The 14,043-nt window shown below is 38.5% G+C and overlaps 1 protein-coding gene across 1 annotated transcript; it reads right to left on the bottom strand.

Annotated features, from left to right (window-relative positions):
- Positions 1-1,689: 1,689 nt before the first annotated feature.
- LOC121528632 (5-hydroxytryptamine receptor 3A-like) lies at positions 1,690-13,337 on the bottom strand. Its single transcript, XM_041816148.1, has 11 exons — positions 13,281-13,337; positions 13,012-13,126; positions 12,112-12,216; positions 8,996-9,150; positions 8,724-8,768; positions 8,524-8,633; positions 6,373-6,542; positions 6,116-6,276; positions 4,376-4,586; positions 4,098-4,277; positions 1,690-1,823 (listed from the first exon to the last, which is right to left on the bottom strand). Exons 1-11 carry the CDS (start codon positions 13,335-13,337, stop codon positions 1,690-1,692), a joined length of 1,443 nt encoding a protein of 480 aa, XP_041672082.1.
- Between the last annotated feature and the right edge of the window lie 706 nt (positions 13,338-14,043).

The following is a 14,043-nucleotide window of genomic DNA, read 5'->3' as shown; positions in this document are numbered from 1 at the left end:
TGCAGCCCAAAGTGCTTCACAAATAACAGACAGAAAATAATAGAAGTAGAAAAAAAAAGATAAAATCAATGTAGTCAGGGTGCCAGAGATCTGGGGCGCTCTGCTTTTCTTGTTTTCCTTTTTGTGATAAATTTTTTATTACTTCACGAAAGTTCATAATAAGGATGTACATAGTGTTGAGTCCCATTTAAAGCCAATATACAGAAGAGAGATTATGTACGTACAGATGCAGCAATATTGAACAAAGGATAAATGAATAATAGGCCAAAAGACAGGCCTATCTCTCTGTTTTTATAATCAAAACACAAGTATACATACAAGAAAAGTAAAATAAAATAAAACACATCCAAACCATACCCACTGACCAACCTATCCCAAATACCCACCCACCCCACCCCAAGGGCCCCTAGTACGGACCAAGAAAGTTATAAAGCTGTTCATAGTAAAGCCTTTAGTGTTCTGATGGTATCAAAGCAATATGTTACATTATCAGGTCTAGCATGCTGCCCAGCAGATTTTTTCCCCATGCTCCTTTAAATATGCAAAGACATACAGAGCATGACCTGGGTTGTGTCAACCCTCATTCCAGCACATTCTAGCTTTGTGTCCAGCGTGAATGTGGAAGTGGTTTTTTAACAGCAATTCTCCCTCATGATGAGAAATTTATGAATGAAAACCAAACACTGGTAATCTGTTAATACACCTCATTAGTTTGTATTGAATCGAGTCCTTAATTGACAACAAGACATGCACCCCCCCCCCCACACACACCCATATACATATATATATATAATGAGACAGTCCACATGCAATCAAAGCATCTGACAGCATGCAGAATACAAGTTTGCCAACACTTTCATGCTACATCCTTCATTAAGGTCTAGGTATCTTCACCTGTTGATTTATTGAGGATTATGATCATGCATTTCACATAACGAAGGTACATGACGTTACAACTTGATAACAAACTAGAATTTCCAGGGCTGAGTCAGATATTTAATGGACACTATATTTGATGCTTGCATGCAGTTAGGATTTGGTGTTATAAAATACACAAACAGTAGGACTGTTCCTAATATAAATAGTATCAGTGTTAAAGCTGTTCAATTAAATTAAATGCTTTTAGGTTTCTGTCACAATGACGGGCAGTGAGAAAGTCTAACGCTGCCTCTGCTGCAATTGTGACTGTCTTTTCTACAGATCTATGGAAATGCAGTCAGAATCAGACTCAGTTATTCCTCTGTAGAATTCCAGCGGGTAAAGATGTAGACCAAAAATACACTGGCTGTGATGATGTAGAAAACAAAGAAAAATTTGTTGATTATTTTGGTCTTTCTTCTCCAGTAGCCAGGTTTCTCCTCTTCCTTCAAGATGCTGAGGATTAGAGCCAATGATTTCAACACCTCCTGCTCAAATTCACAAGACTCCTCCTTCAGGTGGCTGCTGCTAGCCTGAAAAAAAAAGTTTAGTTACATTTTAGCAAAAAAAACATCACTTTGTTCTCACACCTGCAGGCAAAAGTTACTCGACAACTTCCAGTTGGAAGTTTTGGATGTGAAAGTTTAGCCAGCCAAATGTGTATGATGTTGTGTGGGTCTGCCCTTGCAACTATTCCTATCTTAGCTGACTGTTTTATGAGTAGTTTCTTTACAACCAGCCCAACATACTGAATTTAACACTTGTTGGTATCTACAGATTAGATGAAATGTATAAGCAAAAATGTTTGGCTGTAATTCTGACCTCTTTTGCAACCTGCAGCAGTTCAGATGATGTTTCTCCTGAAGACATGCCCCAAGCAGACACACAGGATTTCAGTTTCATATCTGTAAAGATTTATTAGACAAATTAGAACATATTCAAAATAACATATCACAGACTTTAAACTCAGTTTCTTTTAGAGTGTGTTCTGGTAAACAATGTCAAACTGGTTTACAGAGTATGGTTGGTGTTAGCCAGCGCTTATAGCACTGGTTGTAGACACAGGCCCTGAATGCTCACATCTCTAAAATAGACAAACTCTTGAAATAAATTTGCGCCATGTGTTACAGACCAGTGGTTACTGACCAACTTTCCCTTAGCAAAAAAAGGTAAACAAAAGCCAAACCCCCAAAAGGAACCGCACAAAATATAACCCCTAAATTACTGTCAAAATGATATATATGTTAAATTTAAAGGTCTAATTACTCTACTTACTACTACTACTTACTGAGTCCTTGCAAAAGACCTTTGTAAAGTATCTAGCAAGTATGGGTTTACAACTTGTCTAGTCCAAAGCAGGGGTGGCAAATTTAATCACGGCTTGGCCTTGGTTCTGAATTTAGGTTTAACCTTTAAGCCTAACAGGGTCAACATTAAACCATAAACTGTTATCCTCATTTTCACTAGTTATGTAAGTTATGGGGAACAATTAGCAAGGAATATAAATGACTTTGAGATTTAAAAAATCAGTTAAAATGATAAATATAAAGACAAATAATCTGAAATAAAAAGCCAGTCATATTAGTTCAGAAAGTCAAAATATTAATTAAATAATAATATTTTAAAAAGGCAAAAAGTCACAGTCAGGTTTTAAAGGTCAAAATATGATATGAAATTTTAGGTTGTGAGTCTAAAAGGTCAAATATGAGAATAAAAGTCAAAGTAACGAGTTGAAATGGACAAAATGTAAGAAGAAATTCAAAATAACAAGTTAAACATGTAAAATAAAATGACTTAAAATTTAATATTGTGAATCTAAAAGGTGTCAATATGAGATAAAAAGTATAGGTCATAATTTTAAGTCATAATTTTGAGATGCAAAATTTAAAATCTAAAATGAAAACCCACATTAATTTATTTTCCTACATTTCTAAATTTTTAATCTAGCTATTTTTGTCTAGCAATTTTTAGGCCTTAATTTTTTTTTTTTTTTTTGACTTAAGAAGGATATTTAAAATTCTTAAGGTTAAGTTTACATTTTTATACTGGACAATTTCTGCAGACCTCATACCACTGAGCCAGTTAAAATAAAAATAGGATATGAACTTACGGGCCGGGTATAACTGTACCACGGGCCTCATTTGAGCCCTGGGGCCTGGTTTAAAGCATTGATTCCCAACAGGTTTGGAATCAGTGCTTTAGACAATCCACTTAGGATCATTTTGATGGGTCCTGTTCTACCCCAAACAGTAATGTTCTTTATCCTTGTTTATAATGTTAATGGCATCATCTTGTGGTAGTCAGGAGCATTATTTTTACCTGTACCTATTGTCCAAACTATTAGCAGTTTGTGTCCGTTTCGTAGTCTGTGGCAGCTTAGTTTTGCTTAAATTATTTCCTTTCTGCATGCTAGAGCAAAGTCTGTGAGCAAAATCAATGTTACGTATGTTGACTTACCTGCTACGTTGTGTCAATTTCTGTGAAGTTTATTTGAAGCCAATTATAGCAATGTTCAGCTAATAGATAAGCAAATGCTAAAATGCTAATTTGCTAGCGCTACATAGCTAATAGGCTGATGCTGTGTTGATTTATATTTAGACATGCCTTATTTTATGTTTGTGTTAAATATTCATAAAGCTGTGTTTGTTGTGTTTGCAGTTTCACAAAAGTAAAGTGTAGAAGGCCATACACCTGAAGTAAACTTCATGAGAAGTTGCAGAGTGCTCTGGGGACTGTTTAGCTGGTTGGATAGCTAGCATTGGAAGCTAGCGAGGAGAAAGAGGAATTATAAAAGCATTCTGTAGCACTGCACCATCTTAAGGGCACTCTTTATGCCAGCGTTAACCCTTAATTTAAGTCAAGGTGGAAGAATCAGATGACAGTCACAAAAAAGCTGAAGATAACTGCTCTGTTAGCTCACACTCAACATTTTCTTTCCTTCTTTTATTTTTTTTTATTAAAGATTTATTTTTGGGCCTTTTTAGTGCCTTTATTTGACAGAGGAGGACAGTGGATAGAGTCGGAAATGGGACAAGAGTGGGGAGAGACATGCGACAAAGGGCTACATGCCAGATTTCAACCTGGGCCGCCCGTGTACATAGGTCGCGCCTTAGACCGCTAGGCCATCTGCGTGCCCCACAATATTTTCAAACATACCTATTTGTTGTTTTGAATCTCACCTCTTAAACAGTTATGGAATTTGCCTTTACATGGTTTGTCCTCACAGTCCTCACTCAGACTTCGGTCTTTATCTGACCTGCCCTCTTGGGATGCAGAATCCTTCTCCATCAGATACATCACCAAGATCGTCTCCAGGAGGCTCAGCAACATCAAACCAAATATCCCAATACAGTAGATCGCTAAGAGAGGAGAAAGCAGCATTAAAGTGAACAGACAACTATGAATTGAGTCAGTATCTTCTTTACATGAAGAGCAGTTGAGTGCTGAAGAATCAAACCTATGAGTGGGATCCTGTTTGAAGAGGATGGCAGGATTTCATTCAGAAGGAGCTGCATCACTGTGACAGCAAGCAGCACAGTGACCTTGAAGCTGAGCTTCTCTCCTCCACTGTCTGAGATCAGGAAGGAGGCCAAGTCCAGACACAAGAACAACAGGACGGGCAGTATGAAGTTGACAATGTAGAGGACAGAGCGTCTCCTCATGGTGATCTGTGAAGTCATGGGTCACAGGTCATTCAGAGGCGAATTAAAAACGCCAACAGCATTAACAGGTATGTGTGTCACACAGGGGTTGCTAAAACATCGCCATCTTTCCACCATGTTTCTGCCAGTGTAAACAGATTCCCTCACATCACCTAGTTTTAATCTCTAAATTCTGAAATTCGAATAAACCCTTCAAACAAAAAAATTGGATACAGAATAGAGAGATTCCCACTTTTTAAAACCTATTCTGAATAAAATGAAGTACAACAGTATTTGAAATTAAAATTTATTTCCAATCTGTAAAAAAGCAAAATAGTCATACACTAAATATAAATGACTCAAATTTTTTACACAAAATAAACAAGACTATACAAGAGTGTCAGATGCAATTATTTTCTTTACATGAAGATATGTAACGAAAATCCCAGCTCCTTCTCCATATTTTATTAATAACTATCCAGATTCCCTTTAGATATAACCAGAAAAAAGTATATTTTTTAACGCTACCATATCAATGACATATTTACACCCTCTAAAAATATATAATTTTGTGTTATTACATACATATGTATCTACTCTTACTGAATATTTAACTCTTCATAAAAAATGAATAGTTCATGGCTGACTTTTCAAGCTTTATTAAATATACAATAATATGTTAATTTATGTTTATATACATCTATACAAATTGAAATGAAAGATATTTATTTAATGTCCAAACTGATAAATCTGTTTATTTTTATATATTTAGAAACCTTCCTGAATTTGATGCCTTCTACTACTACTAAAAGTTGGGGCATGGGTAAGAAAAGACGGGAAAATTACCAACAAATGCTTGATAGTAGCACGAGTATAAGAGCACTTTGTGTGGCAAGGCAAAATACTAGCAATGAATGCCGTGACCTTCAACCCCTCAGGAAGCTCTGCACCAGCACTTTTCTGTGACAGTTAACATGGAACATCGCTGCATCCAAATATGTTAGTTAAAACTCTATCATTCAAAGCGAAAGCCAACTGTTAATATCTAGAGGTGCCACTGACCTCTCTAGGCCTGAGCTCATCTGAGATGGACTGAATTGTTTTTGAAAATAATGGCTGAAGAGGAAAAGAACCATTGAGAAAGAAATCAACTCAAAGCTCAAACCCAGCAACTGTGATGGTGTGGGGGTGTATCAGTGCCCATAGCATAAGTATCTTACACATCTAAGGCACCATTTACTCTGAGAGGTACATACAGGTTTTGGAGCAATATGCCTCTCTTCAGACATTTTTTTTCAAGGACGTCCTTGCTCATTTCACCAGGACAATGCCAAGTTGCATTCAGAATGTATTACGACAGCATGGTTTCACAATAAATGAGTGCAGTTACCAGTGCTTTTTGCCACATTTGATCTGCAAATTACTACATTGTGTTTATATTAACATTTTCCCCAACATCCCAACTTTCTTGGAAAGGTTTGTATTAAAAAATTTAAAAGACTGAGAAAGTAGAGATACTTAAAAAAGACTGGGTGTCTGTATTCAGGAATACTTACAGTGTAGATGACCATGCTTTGGTTGACACCAAAATTGTCAACAGTGTCGTACGAGTACGACATGTTTTTGAACAGCCACTCTGACTGGGTCTTCATCATCTCAAGAGACCACTCACTGATGTCTTTAGAGGAACTGATCTGCTCAAACTTTAGGTGTTTATCTATCGTGTAGGACACAAATCAAACTGCAAGGTTACTTTGCCAATTAAAAATATACAGTAACATTTTTGTCTTTTTTTAAAAACAACAGGACTCACCAGAGTGTATGACAGACTTAAAGGAAAGGTTGCATTTCTGAGTGTCGAAGGGAAATTTGTTTGGTCTTATCCTGCAGCTGCTGACAACCACCATGTCATTCCTCAACCAGACTCTACCATCGTACAAAATGGCAAGATACGGGCTCTGAGCAGCCTTATCCTTCTCTGTCCTGCATGTGAACAAACAACAACATGACAATGGCGCTATGCACACCAAGCCAAGACAACACGAAAAGCAAGTTTATGGACAACTCTGTGAATGTCCGAGCGTAGCCCTGCCTGACTTGAACCATATAGGACATTACTGGAGAGAACGCCCACAGTACCCATCCAACCTGACTGAGCTTGAGAGGATTTTCAAAGAATGACGGAAGAAAATCCCCCACTCCAGGTGTGCAAAGCTTGTTGCTTCATATTCAAAAAGACTGGAGGCTGAAATTGCTGCCGAAGGTGCTTCAAGTACTTTGAGTTTTTTGCCATTTCAACCTTTATTTGCAGATTTCCCCCCATTTTTAATAATAGCTAATACGTGTTTGTAATTTGGTTAAAATGGATAAAAAGATGTTCAGTATCAGGCTTACTGGTGGTGATTTAATCATTAAAGTCCCTAAAACATACACGAGTTCCAGGCTAGCTGAAAATGCTGCCGCATGGGATTCAAAGGCATCAATAGCGTCAATGGGAAAACACAACAGCTAGCTTCAGGAGGAAAAGCAAGTAAAATGCAACAATTTATGGTTCAAAAGTTATTTAACTTTTTATAAACTGTGCCACTTCTTGTCTTGTATGACAGCCCCAGTCTGAAAGGTGTTTTAACGATCACATTCAGAGAAAAACTGTCACGCCTCCATTCTTTGAGGCTACAGCGGGTCCGTTTGTTGTTCTTCGCTGCTGCTGCAGTAAAAATGGAAGCCCAATCATACGGTGGCTGCGAAGAAGAATTTATTTCCGGTTTATAGTGCTAACAGTTAGCATGGCTAAACAAAGCAAACTATAAAGTTACATAGAACGGTATCAGATATGCATAAACTTGTGTACTCGCTGATACTGATACATGCATTTTAAGGAGTATCGGACGAAGTTCCAATACTGGTATCGCAATATCGGAACAACGCTACTTTTAACTCATTAGTGCCACTTTAATCCCACTTTTAACCCATTCTAACCACTTTTATCCCACTTTAAGCTGATTCTCACCACTTTAATCCCACTTTTAACCCATGATTGACCCTTTTTTGCAACTTCTACCCCATTTTGTTACTGTTTGCCACTTTTAATCATTCCATAACCATTGTTGTCCCTTTTGTGCCCTTTCGAACCCATTCTTGTCACTTTTTGCCACTATTAAGTCATTATTGCTACTATCTGCTACTGTAATCCCTTTTAGATTTTTTTTTACCACTTTAAATTCATTTTCACCTTTTACTGCCACTTTGTACCCATTCTTGCCACTTTTTTTTGGCACTTCTAACCCATTATTGTCACTTTTTGCCACTTTTGGCCCATTATGGCTCCTGTTTCGCCATGTTACACTCGTGATTGCCACTATCTTACAACTGTGATACCACTTTTTGCTACTTTTGACATTTTTTTTTTTACCGCTTTTTTCCACTTTTTACCCATTTAGCCACTATTTGCCACTTTTAACCTATTTTCAGCACTTAATAGTATCACCACTGCTAACCAGTTTTTGATCAATTCTTCCTATTTTTTTAAAGGAAAATTCTTTTGCTACTGCTGTTTAATTTTTTTCAACAGTTTTTACATAATTCTGCAATTATTTGATTATTTTTCCACTAAAGTTGTCACAGTGATCTTTATTTTCTGGCATCCTGACATCTGATATGACTTTCCTAATCATTCAGTTCAATTTGCCCATCAGCATTGTTAACATAACCTAAAAAAGGCAATTTTGTTTTAATTAAAGGGGTTTACATCTTGAAAAAGGCTCCATTGTACTACAGCATAAATATATTAATTCAATAATTGTTGCCTTGTTAAGAGTGGTTTTAATTCAGGTTAAAAATGGCATATAATACAATACCCATGATTTTCCTGACCTCCAGTCTGACTGGGCCTGAGAATACTTCCTGCTTTATCCCCCCTTATAGGTAGCCTTGATTTTGAGAGTGTGCAAACGTTCATACTTACATCTCTTCAATCGTCACATCTGGTGTCCACACTGCTTTAGTCGGAACATAAGTTTCTGTGATATTACAGAATTCATCAGGATCCCATGAAATATAATCATCAAACCAAGACTGGAAAAAAATCGCATAGAATTCTATTTGAGTCTGCCATCAGAGTAGGAGATGTATTAATCAAACAATTTTTCATCATTTTTGACTTACCATATCAACCCAAAAGTAACCAACAAACTGCTGTTCCTTCTCTTTCTGAGACAGAAGGCAAAAGATCCATGTTAATTTTGGTTTTGATTTTACATTGTGTTCCTAAAAGCCAACTAACGGAAGAAACTGCAACCAACAAAAACTGAAAAAATGACCTGGTTCACGATGACCCTAAATATCCAAAACAACCTGGAAAAAAATGCATATTTGTGGTGTTTTGTTGTATAACAATAAAAAGGAGAAACTGTCATATTAATAAAGCAGTTACATACCATATCCAGAATTGCATAGAGCATTACATCAAGGTAAATAACTGTGGTATTTCTAGAGTCTTTGAGAGGCTGCACCATGGTCGAAAGGTCTTTGTTTCTGGTCAAGTTCAGATGCTTTATAACATCTCGATAGCTGCATTGAGAAGACGCCCCATCTACAGTGAAAACATTAAGACATCAAGTTATCAAAGGCAATGCGGTGGTGTAGTGTGGCTTTTATGTCTTTGCACCAGTAGGCTTTGCAAAAATGTTCACCCTGACTCAAGGCCTTGTTTACACGACAACGTTCTTCTTCGTTGTCCGTTTTCAAATAGTTCCACGTTTAGATGGTAACGGTTTAGAAAAATTCTTTGTGCACACGAGATTGTGCACATGACTACACGTTCACTGTTTTTCATGTGTTTTTGATGTGTAACATTTTTATCATACACAGGTGCACGAGAGTAATTCATCACCAAATCCTCCTCCTCCTCATCACCATTGTTGTGCGGCAGCAAAATTTTACTGCACACATTAACACAAAATGCTTTGCCGGACCAGTTCTGTTATAACAAAGATATCTGCTAAGACTGTTTAATTGTCCACAGACAAATTTTTCTCCTATAGCCTTTCATTTTTCGTGGATTTTCTCAGAAAGTGCAGCGCTTCCTGCTTAAAGGGCAGCAGGAAAAAGATAGCCTCTTCAGAACGATATTTTTGTTTCCCCTTTATCTGCTTCTTGGAAGTGATTACTATCTTTTCAACCTTAACACGGAAGTTCAGTCCTGTCTCTTCCATGATGAAGGAGACAGGAGAGTCTATGGCTGAAGTTTCCATGTTAAAACTTTAAGAAAAAGATAAAGGCTAAATCATTTTCAAGAAGCAGATATATTTGAAAAAGAGGAAATAGGAATTTTCTGAAAATGCTTTTCTTTTTCTCGCTGTCTACGTTATAACAAGACTGATCTTGCTTTTTTTGTGTTTATATGAGCCGTGAAATTTCTCTGCTGTGCTATGATGACAGTGATTATCATGATGATTGATAAAAAGATGAATGGAATAATGTCCAAAATAAATAGCATCGACTTTATCTAACAAAACTGGAACTGATAGCCCTCAGAATGAGAATAATGTTTCCTCTTTTTGAATGTTTTCTGTCTGCACAGTTCTAAATCCTGCTGTCTGGGACTTGACAACCTGAATCACAGGTAACTACACCAGATGACCTGGGTAGAGCTGCCACGGCTCGGTTCAGACTGCTGTGACACTCGCGCTTGACAACCGACTGCAGCCATAGTGTGCATGTGCATTTTCAGAAAGTGTCGTTTTTTTCCCTGTTTACACTGAGATGGAGACGGGGCATTTTGAAAATCTTTCACTCTGGAGCCAGAGTGTTACAAATTGTTCCGTTTTCAGACATCTGAACGTCATTCTCATGTAAACGAACAGCCAAAACGTGACTAAAGTTTTGCATTTTCACCTAAAACACGTTGTGTAAAAAGGGCCTTATTAGCCTTTGGAGGTCATTGGTCAAAGATCATGAGGCTCCTGCCCATACCTTACTTATGAATGCAATATCATAAAAATGTGAGGAGGGATCCTTGTCACACTTTGCGCGTTTCCTCTCCTTATAGAATAAACTGATCAGATATTGGTAGTAAAAGTTTAGAAACTTACATAGTCTTTCAATATTTATCTCTGATGTATGTACTATATATGTACTAAGGTAATACCATGTTGCTTAAATACTTTGAGCCTTGTTTTTTATACCATACATTATTATTCAATGCTGCTATTTGAAATAATGTGGAGGATTAAAAACTAAAGTGACTGGTAGATTGAGCCAGCTAAATGCAAAAGTTCATTCCAACTCTGATCTATAATTGGCATTTTGCTGTGACATTCTTGCAGTTCCAGTAATATTTAGATAAACCAACCAGCCAGTGGAGTGATCAAGAAAAAAAACTCTAACAAACTTTGCCCAGTACACCAGCATGCATCATAACTTACTATGCTAGCTTACCTGTAAAGAGGAGAAGAAAGCATAAACCCACAAGCATCATTTCTGTGGAAGCTCTGCTCGGTAAGTTAGCATCCTTTTCACTCTGTGTTACTCAAGAGTTTGTCTCTGTATGAATGACTGCCTTGTACACAAGAGGGAAGGGCAAATAAAAAGACCAATCCAGTCAATCTCATTGTTTGAATGAGAGGCACTAATTCACCAGAGCACTAACACAACTTTCAGCAATTATTGATCTGTGGGCAGATCAATTTTCTTAAGCCAGAGTAGTTTACTGAGCATTTCTACTTTTGTGGCTTTAAATTTCTCCTAATGAAGGAGTTGAATGTAGGAGCAGCATCCAAAAGGCCTTCTATTCTCGGATTAAAGCTTTCAGAGAAGCTGCTTGTGCTCTCATCTATGAATCAGAGATTCAGGCACTCAAAAGAAGTTATTCTAAAAATCTCATGGCTCAAACTTCTGACAAAATTATGACAGAACAGGGAGGAGGAATCTCAAGAGGTTGTATAATATTGGGTGTGGCAAATGTTCTTCCTTTGTCTTTGAGCCTGCTTTGCACATTCTCCCACTGCACTTAAGTTTGTTTTTGTTGTATGATCCCCCAGGAATGCAGAACTATTAAGGTTCATTCTTACCCACGAAAGACCTTGTCCGAAGCTGAAGAAGTTCCTTATTCCTCATGGATGTATAAACTGATAAAATCATCCATGCATCCACCCATCTACTCCTCTGTTCTGCTTTGCAGTAAATGGTGAAATGGCTCCTGGATCCAAGATTATAGTAGGACAAGTCTGTGGCTGATCTCAGCCTCAAAGTGAACGGATCGATGGATAATGCTACTGTAACAGACTGTCCTGTGTTTGATTTAGACAATCACCATTTTGTATTATGTCCCTGGGGAGTTACCGTAGATGTGCCGTAAAGCGGGGCTTGGTGTATTGGCGCTGTTCTGCTGTTTTGTTTTGACTCATTAAAAAAGTGGAAGCTGTGGCTGATGTTCACTCCGGCTCCTGGCGTTTATTATTTTATTATCAGTCAGTATAAATTTAGACGAACCCAGAACGCTCGGCTACACTACCAAGGTAGCTGAACTGCTTTACATCTTGCACGCTCTCACCATTCACACAGATCTGACAGCAGCATCCAAGTCTACCCCAAATGCTTGGATCTCTGTTAGGCATTCCCAATGCTTCAGCCTCCTCACTCAGAAGGTTAAGAGCCCCTGTAAGGACATCCATGCAAGGATCACAGCATCATTCGTAAAGTCCAGATCAGTGATCAGTGATCTGAACATTGCCAGATGACACTCCACAGTTTACCCGCCCCATTATCCAGTCCATACAGGCACTAAAGAGTGTAGAGGCTAAGACTCACCCCTGCCTCACCCCAGAGTCAACTGGGAATTCAGAGGGGGGGCCACCACACTTCACAGCACTCTGTACCAACACACAGGGCGGACATCAGCTGGATGAATGCAGGATGCTACAGAGCTCTAGAATCTTCCATAGGGCATCTCAAACACCTTCTGGAAGTCAACATAGGCTACCTTGAGTGGCCTTGAGCAACATCTGGCTCTCCAAGGCAACTGATATCCAATCTGATTCGACCAGAGTCAGCCTTTCTGGGGCACCTTAGCCAGAATTTCAGGGTCGTGACTAGAAGCTGATAGTGCCCAGGAAATGGTGGTACTAAAGAACTGGCACTCCTGAAAACCCTGTATATGTGTAGTATATGGTCAATCTCTGTCTTTGTGATGCCATCATTAGAATACCAAGTCCAGTGTTCCAAATCAGGTCCCTGGAACAGTGGTCCAGCAGTCCTCAAGCTCCACCTGAGGACCAACACATGCCTGATAGCCCCCTTCCAGTGCCAGTGGCAGCATTGAAGTGACCAAGAATAACAAAGACATCTTCCCAATCCACCACCAAGTTGAGTCTGCCAGCACCACCCCCTCAGGGTATCCATCAGCGGCCAGAGCAGTAGTAGGTGCATCCACCCACACTAGTCCTCCCAGTACCAGGGCGCCTCACCTCAGACAAGGCAGCAAGCCAAGCCAGCACCCTTAACAGTGCAGGTATGTGAGAGTCCTCCTGACGAGAGGTCAGGATCCAGGTGCCGACCCAAATGACTGCCTCAAGTTAAGCAAAAACAGATGACAACTGATTGACAACACCTCAGCAACACCGGCAACATTCAACCTATCTAAACAACCTTTGTTGTGCAAAGATTTTCTCCTCATTTGGCTGCAAGGGTCTCAAGGGCTTTGCCCTGCTGCCTTTATATGACCTGCAGCTCATCAAACAGCTGCAGCATCAGGAGTAGTACCCCTGCGTGGATCTTCATTCATAGGTGTTTACATGTAATGTAGTTTAAGGTTGTGGGGAGCTCGAGGTTTTAGACACAAGGGATGCTGACTTCCTTTCAGCTGTGTTAGCAGCTGCTGTAACCATTAGTCACATTTTGGTATTTTTTAACCTTTATAGTTTGAGTCCGGCTTTTGTTGAGGAGTTTGAGTTTAGACAGGTTGTTTCCTTTGCAAACCTCTGGTCAATAATCAAAGTTTTATCAGCTTACATGTAAGAGAAGCATGAAAATGGACATGATTGTTCTGTTAAAGTATTCCAGCTGAAAGGACCATTCCCATCCTGCTTCACTGTTTAGTAATGGAAGAAATTTAATCTGGCTGTCATGAAAATTGCACTTATGAGGAAGAACTTCCAGGAATTCCCATCCCCATTAGCAATTTCTGGCTTGTGGGGAAATCATATTTTCTAATATGGCCAATAAAAGCTAATTTACTTATCAACTTAGCATTTCTCATGTCAAGTCAAACACAGGGCGACATAATATGCTTTATTTTCAATCTGTTTGTGTACAGTGCCCGCTCATAGTATCTCTATACAAATAGTTGGTGCTGACTTTCTAATTATTTTCAATGTAGCTCATTCACCACTTCATAGCATTTAACTTTACAGTTATATCCAATTAGAACTTTTAGATTTTCTGCTCTGAAAAAACTAAATCAACTTATAAAGTGTGCATTCTTACG

Source organism: Cheilinus undulatus, linkage group 20 (assembly GCF_018320785.1).
Source record: "Cheilinus undulatus linkage group 20, ASM1832078v1, whole genome shotgun sequence".
Classification (NCBI taxonomy): Eukaryota; Metazoa; Chordata; class Actinopteri; order Labriformes; family Labridae; genus Cheilinus; species Cheilinus undulatus.
Note: the sequence above shows the minus strand (reverse complement) of the source record. Positions and strands in the feature narration are given on the sequence as shown.

Bases quoted from the DNA above. Each gene is read 5' to 3' on its own strand.
- LOC121528632 (XM_041816148.1), bottom strand. From the start codon at position 13,337: ATGAAGATCCACGCAGGGGTACTACTCCTGATGCTGCAGCTGTTTGAT. The intron at 6,277-6,372 runs GTGAGTCCTGTT...CCTACACGATAG, and splicing joins TAAGTCTGTCATACACTCTG to ATAAACACCTAAAGTTTGAG. The intron at 4,587-6,115 runs GTAAGTATTCCT...ATGACTTCACAG, and splicing joins AAAGCATGGTCATCTACACT to ATCACCATGAGGAGACGCTC.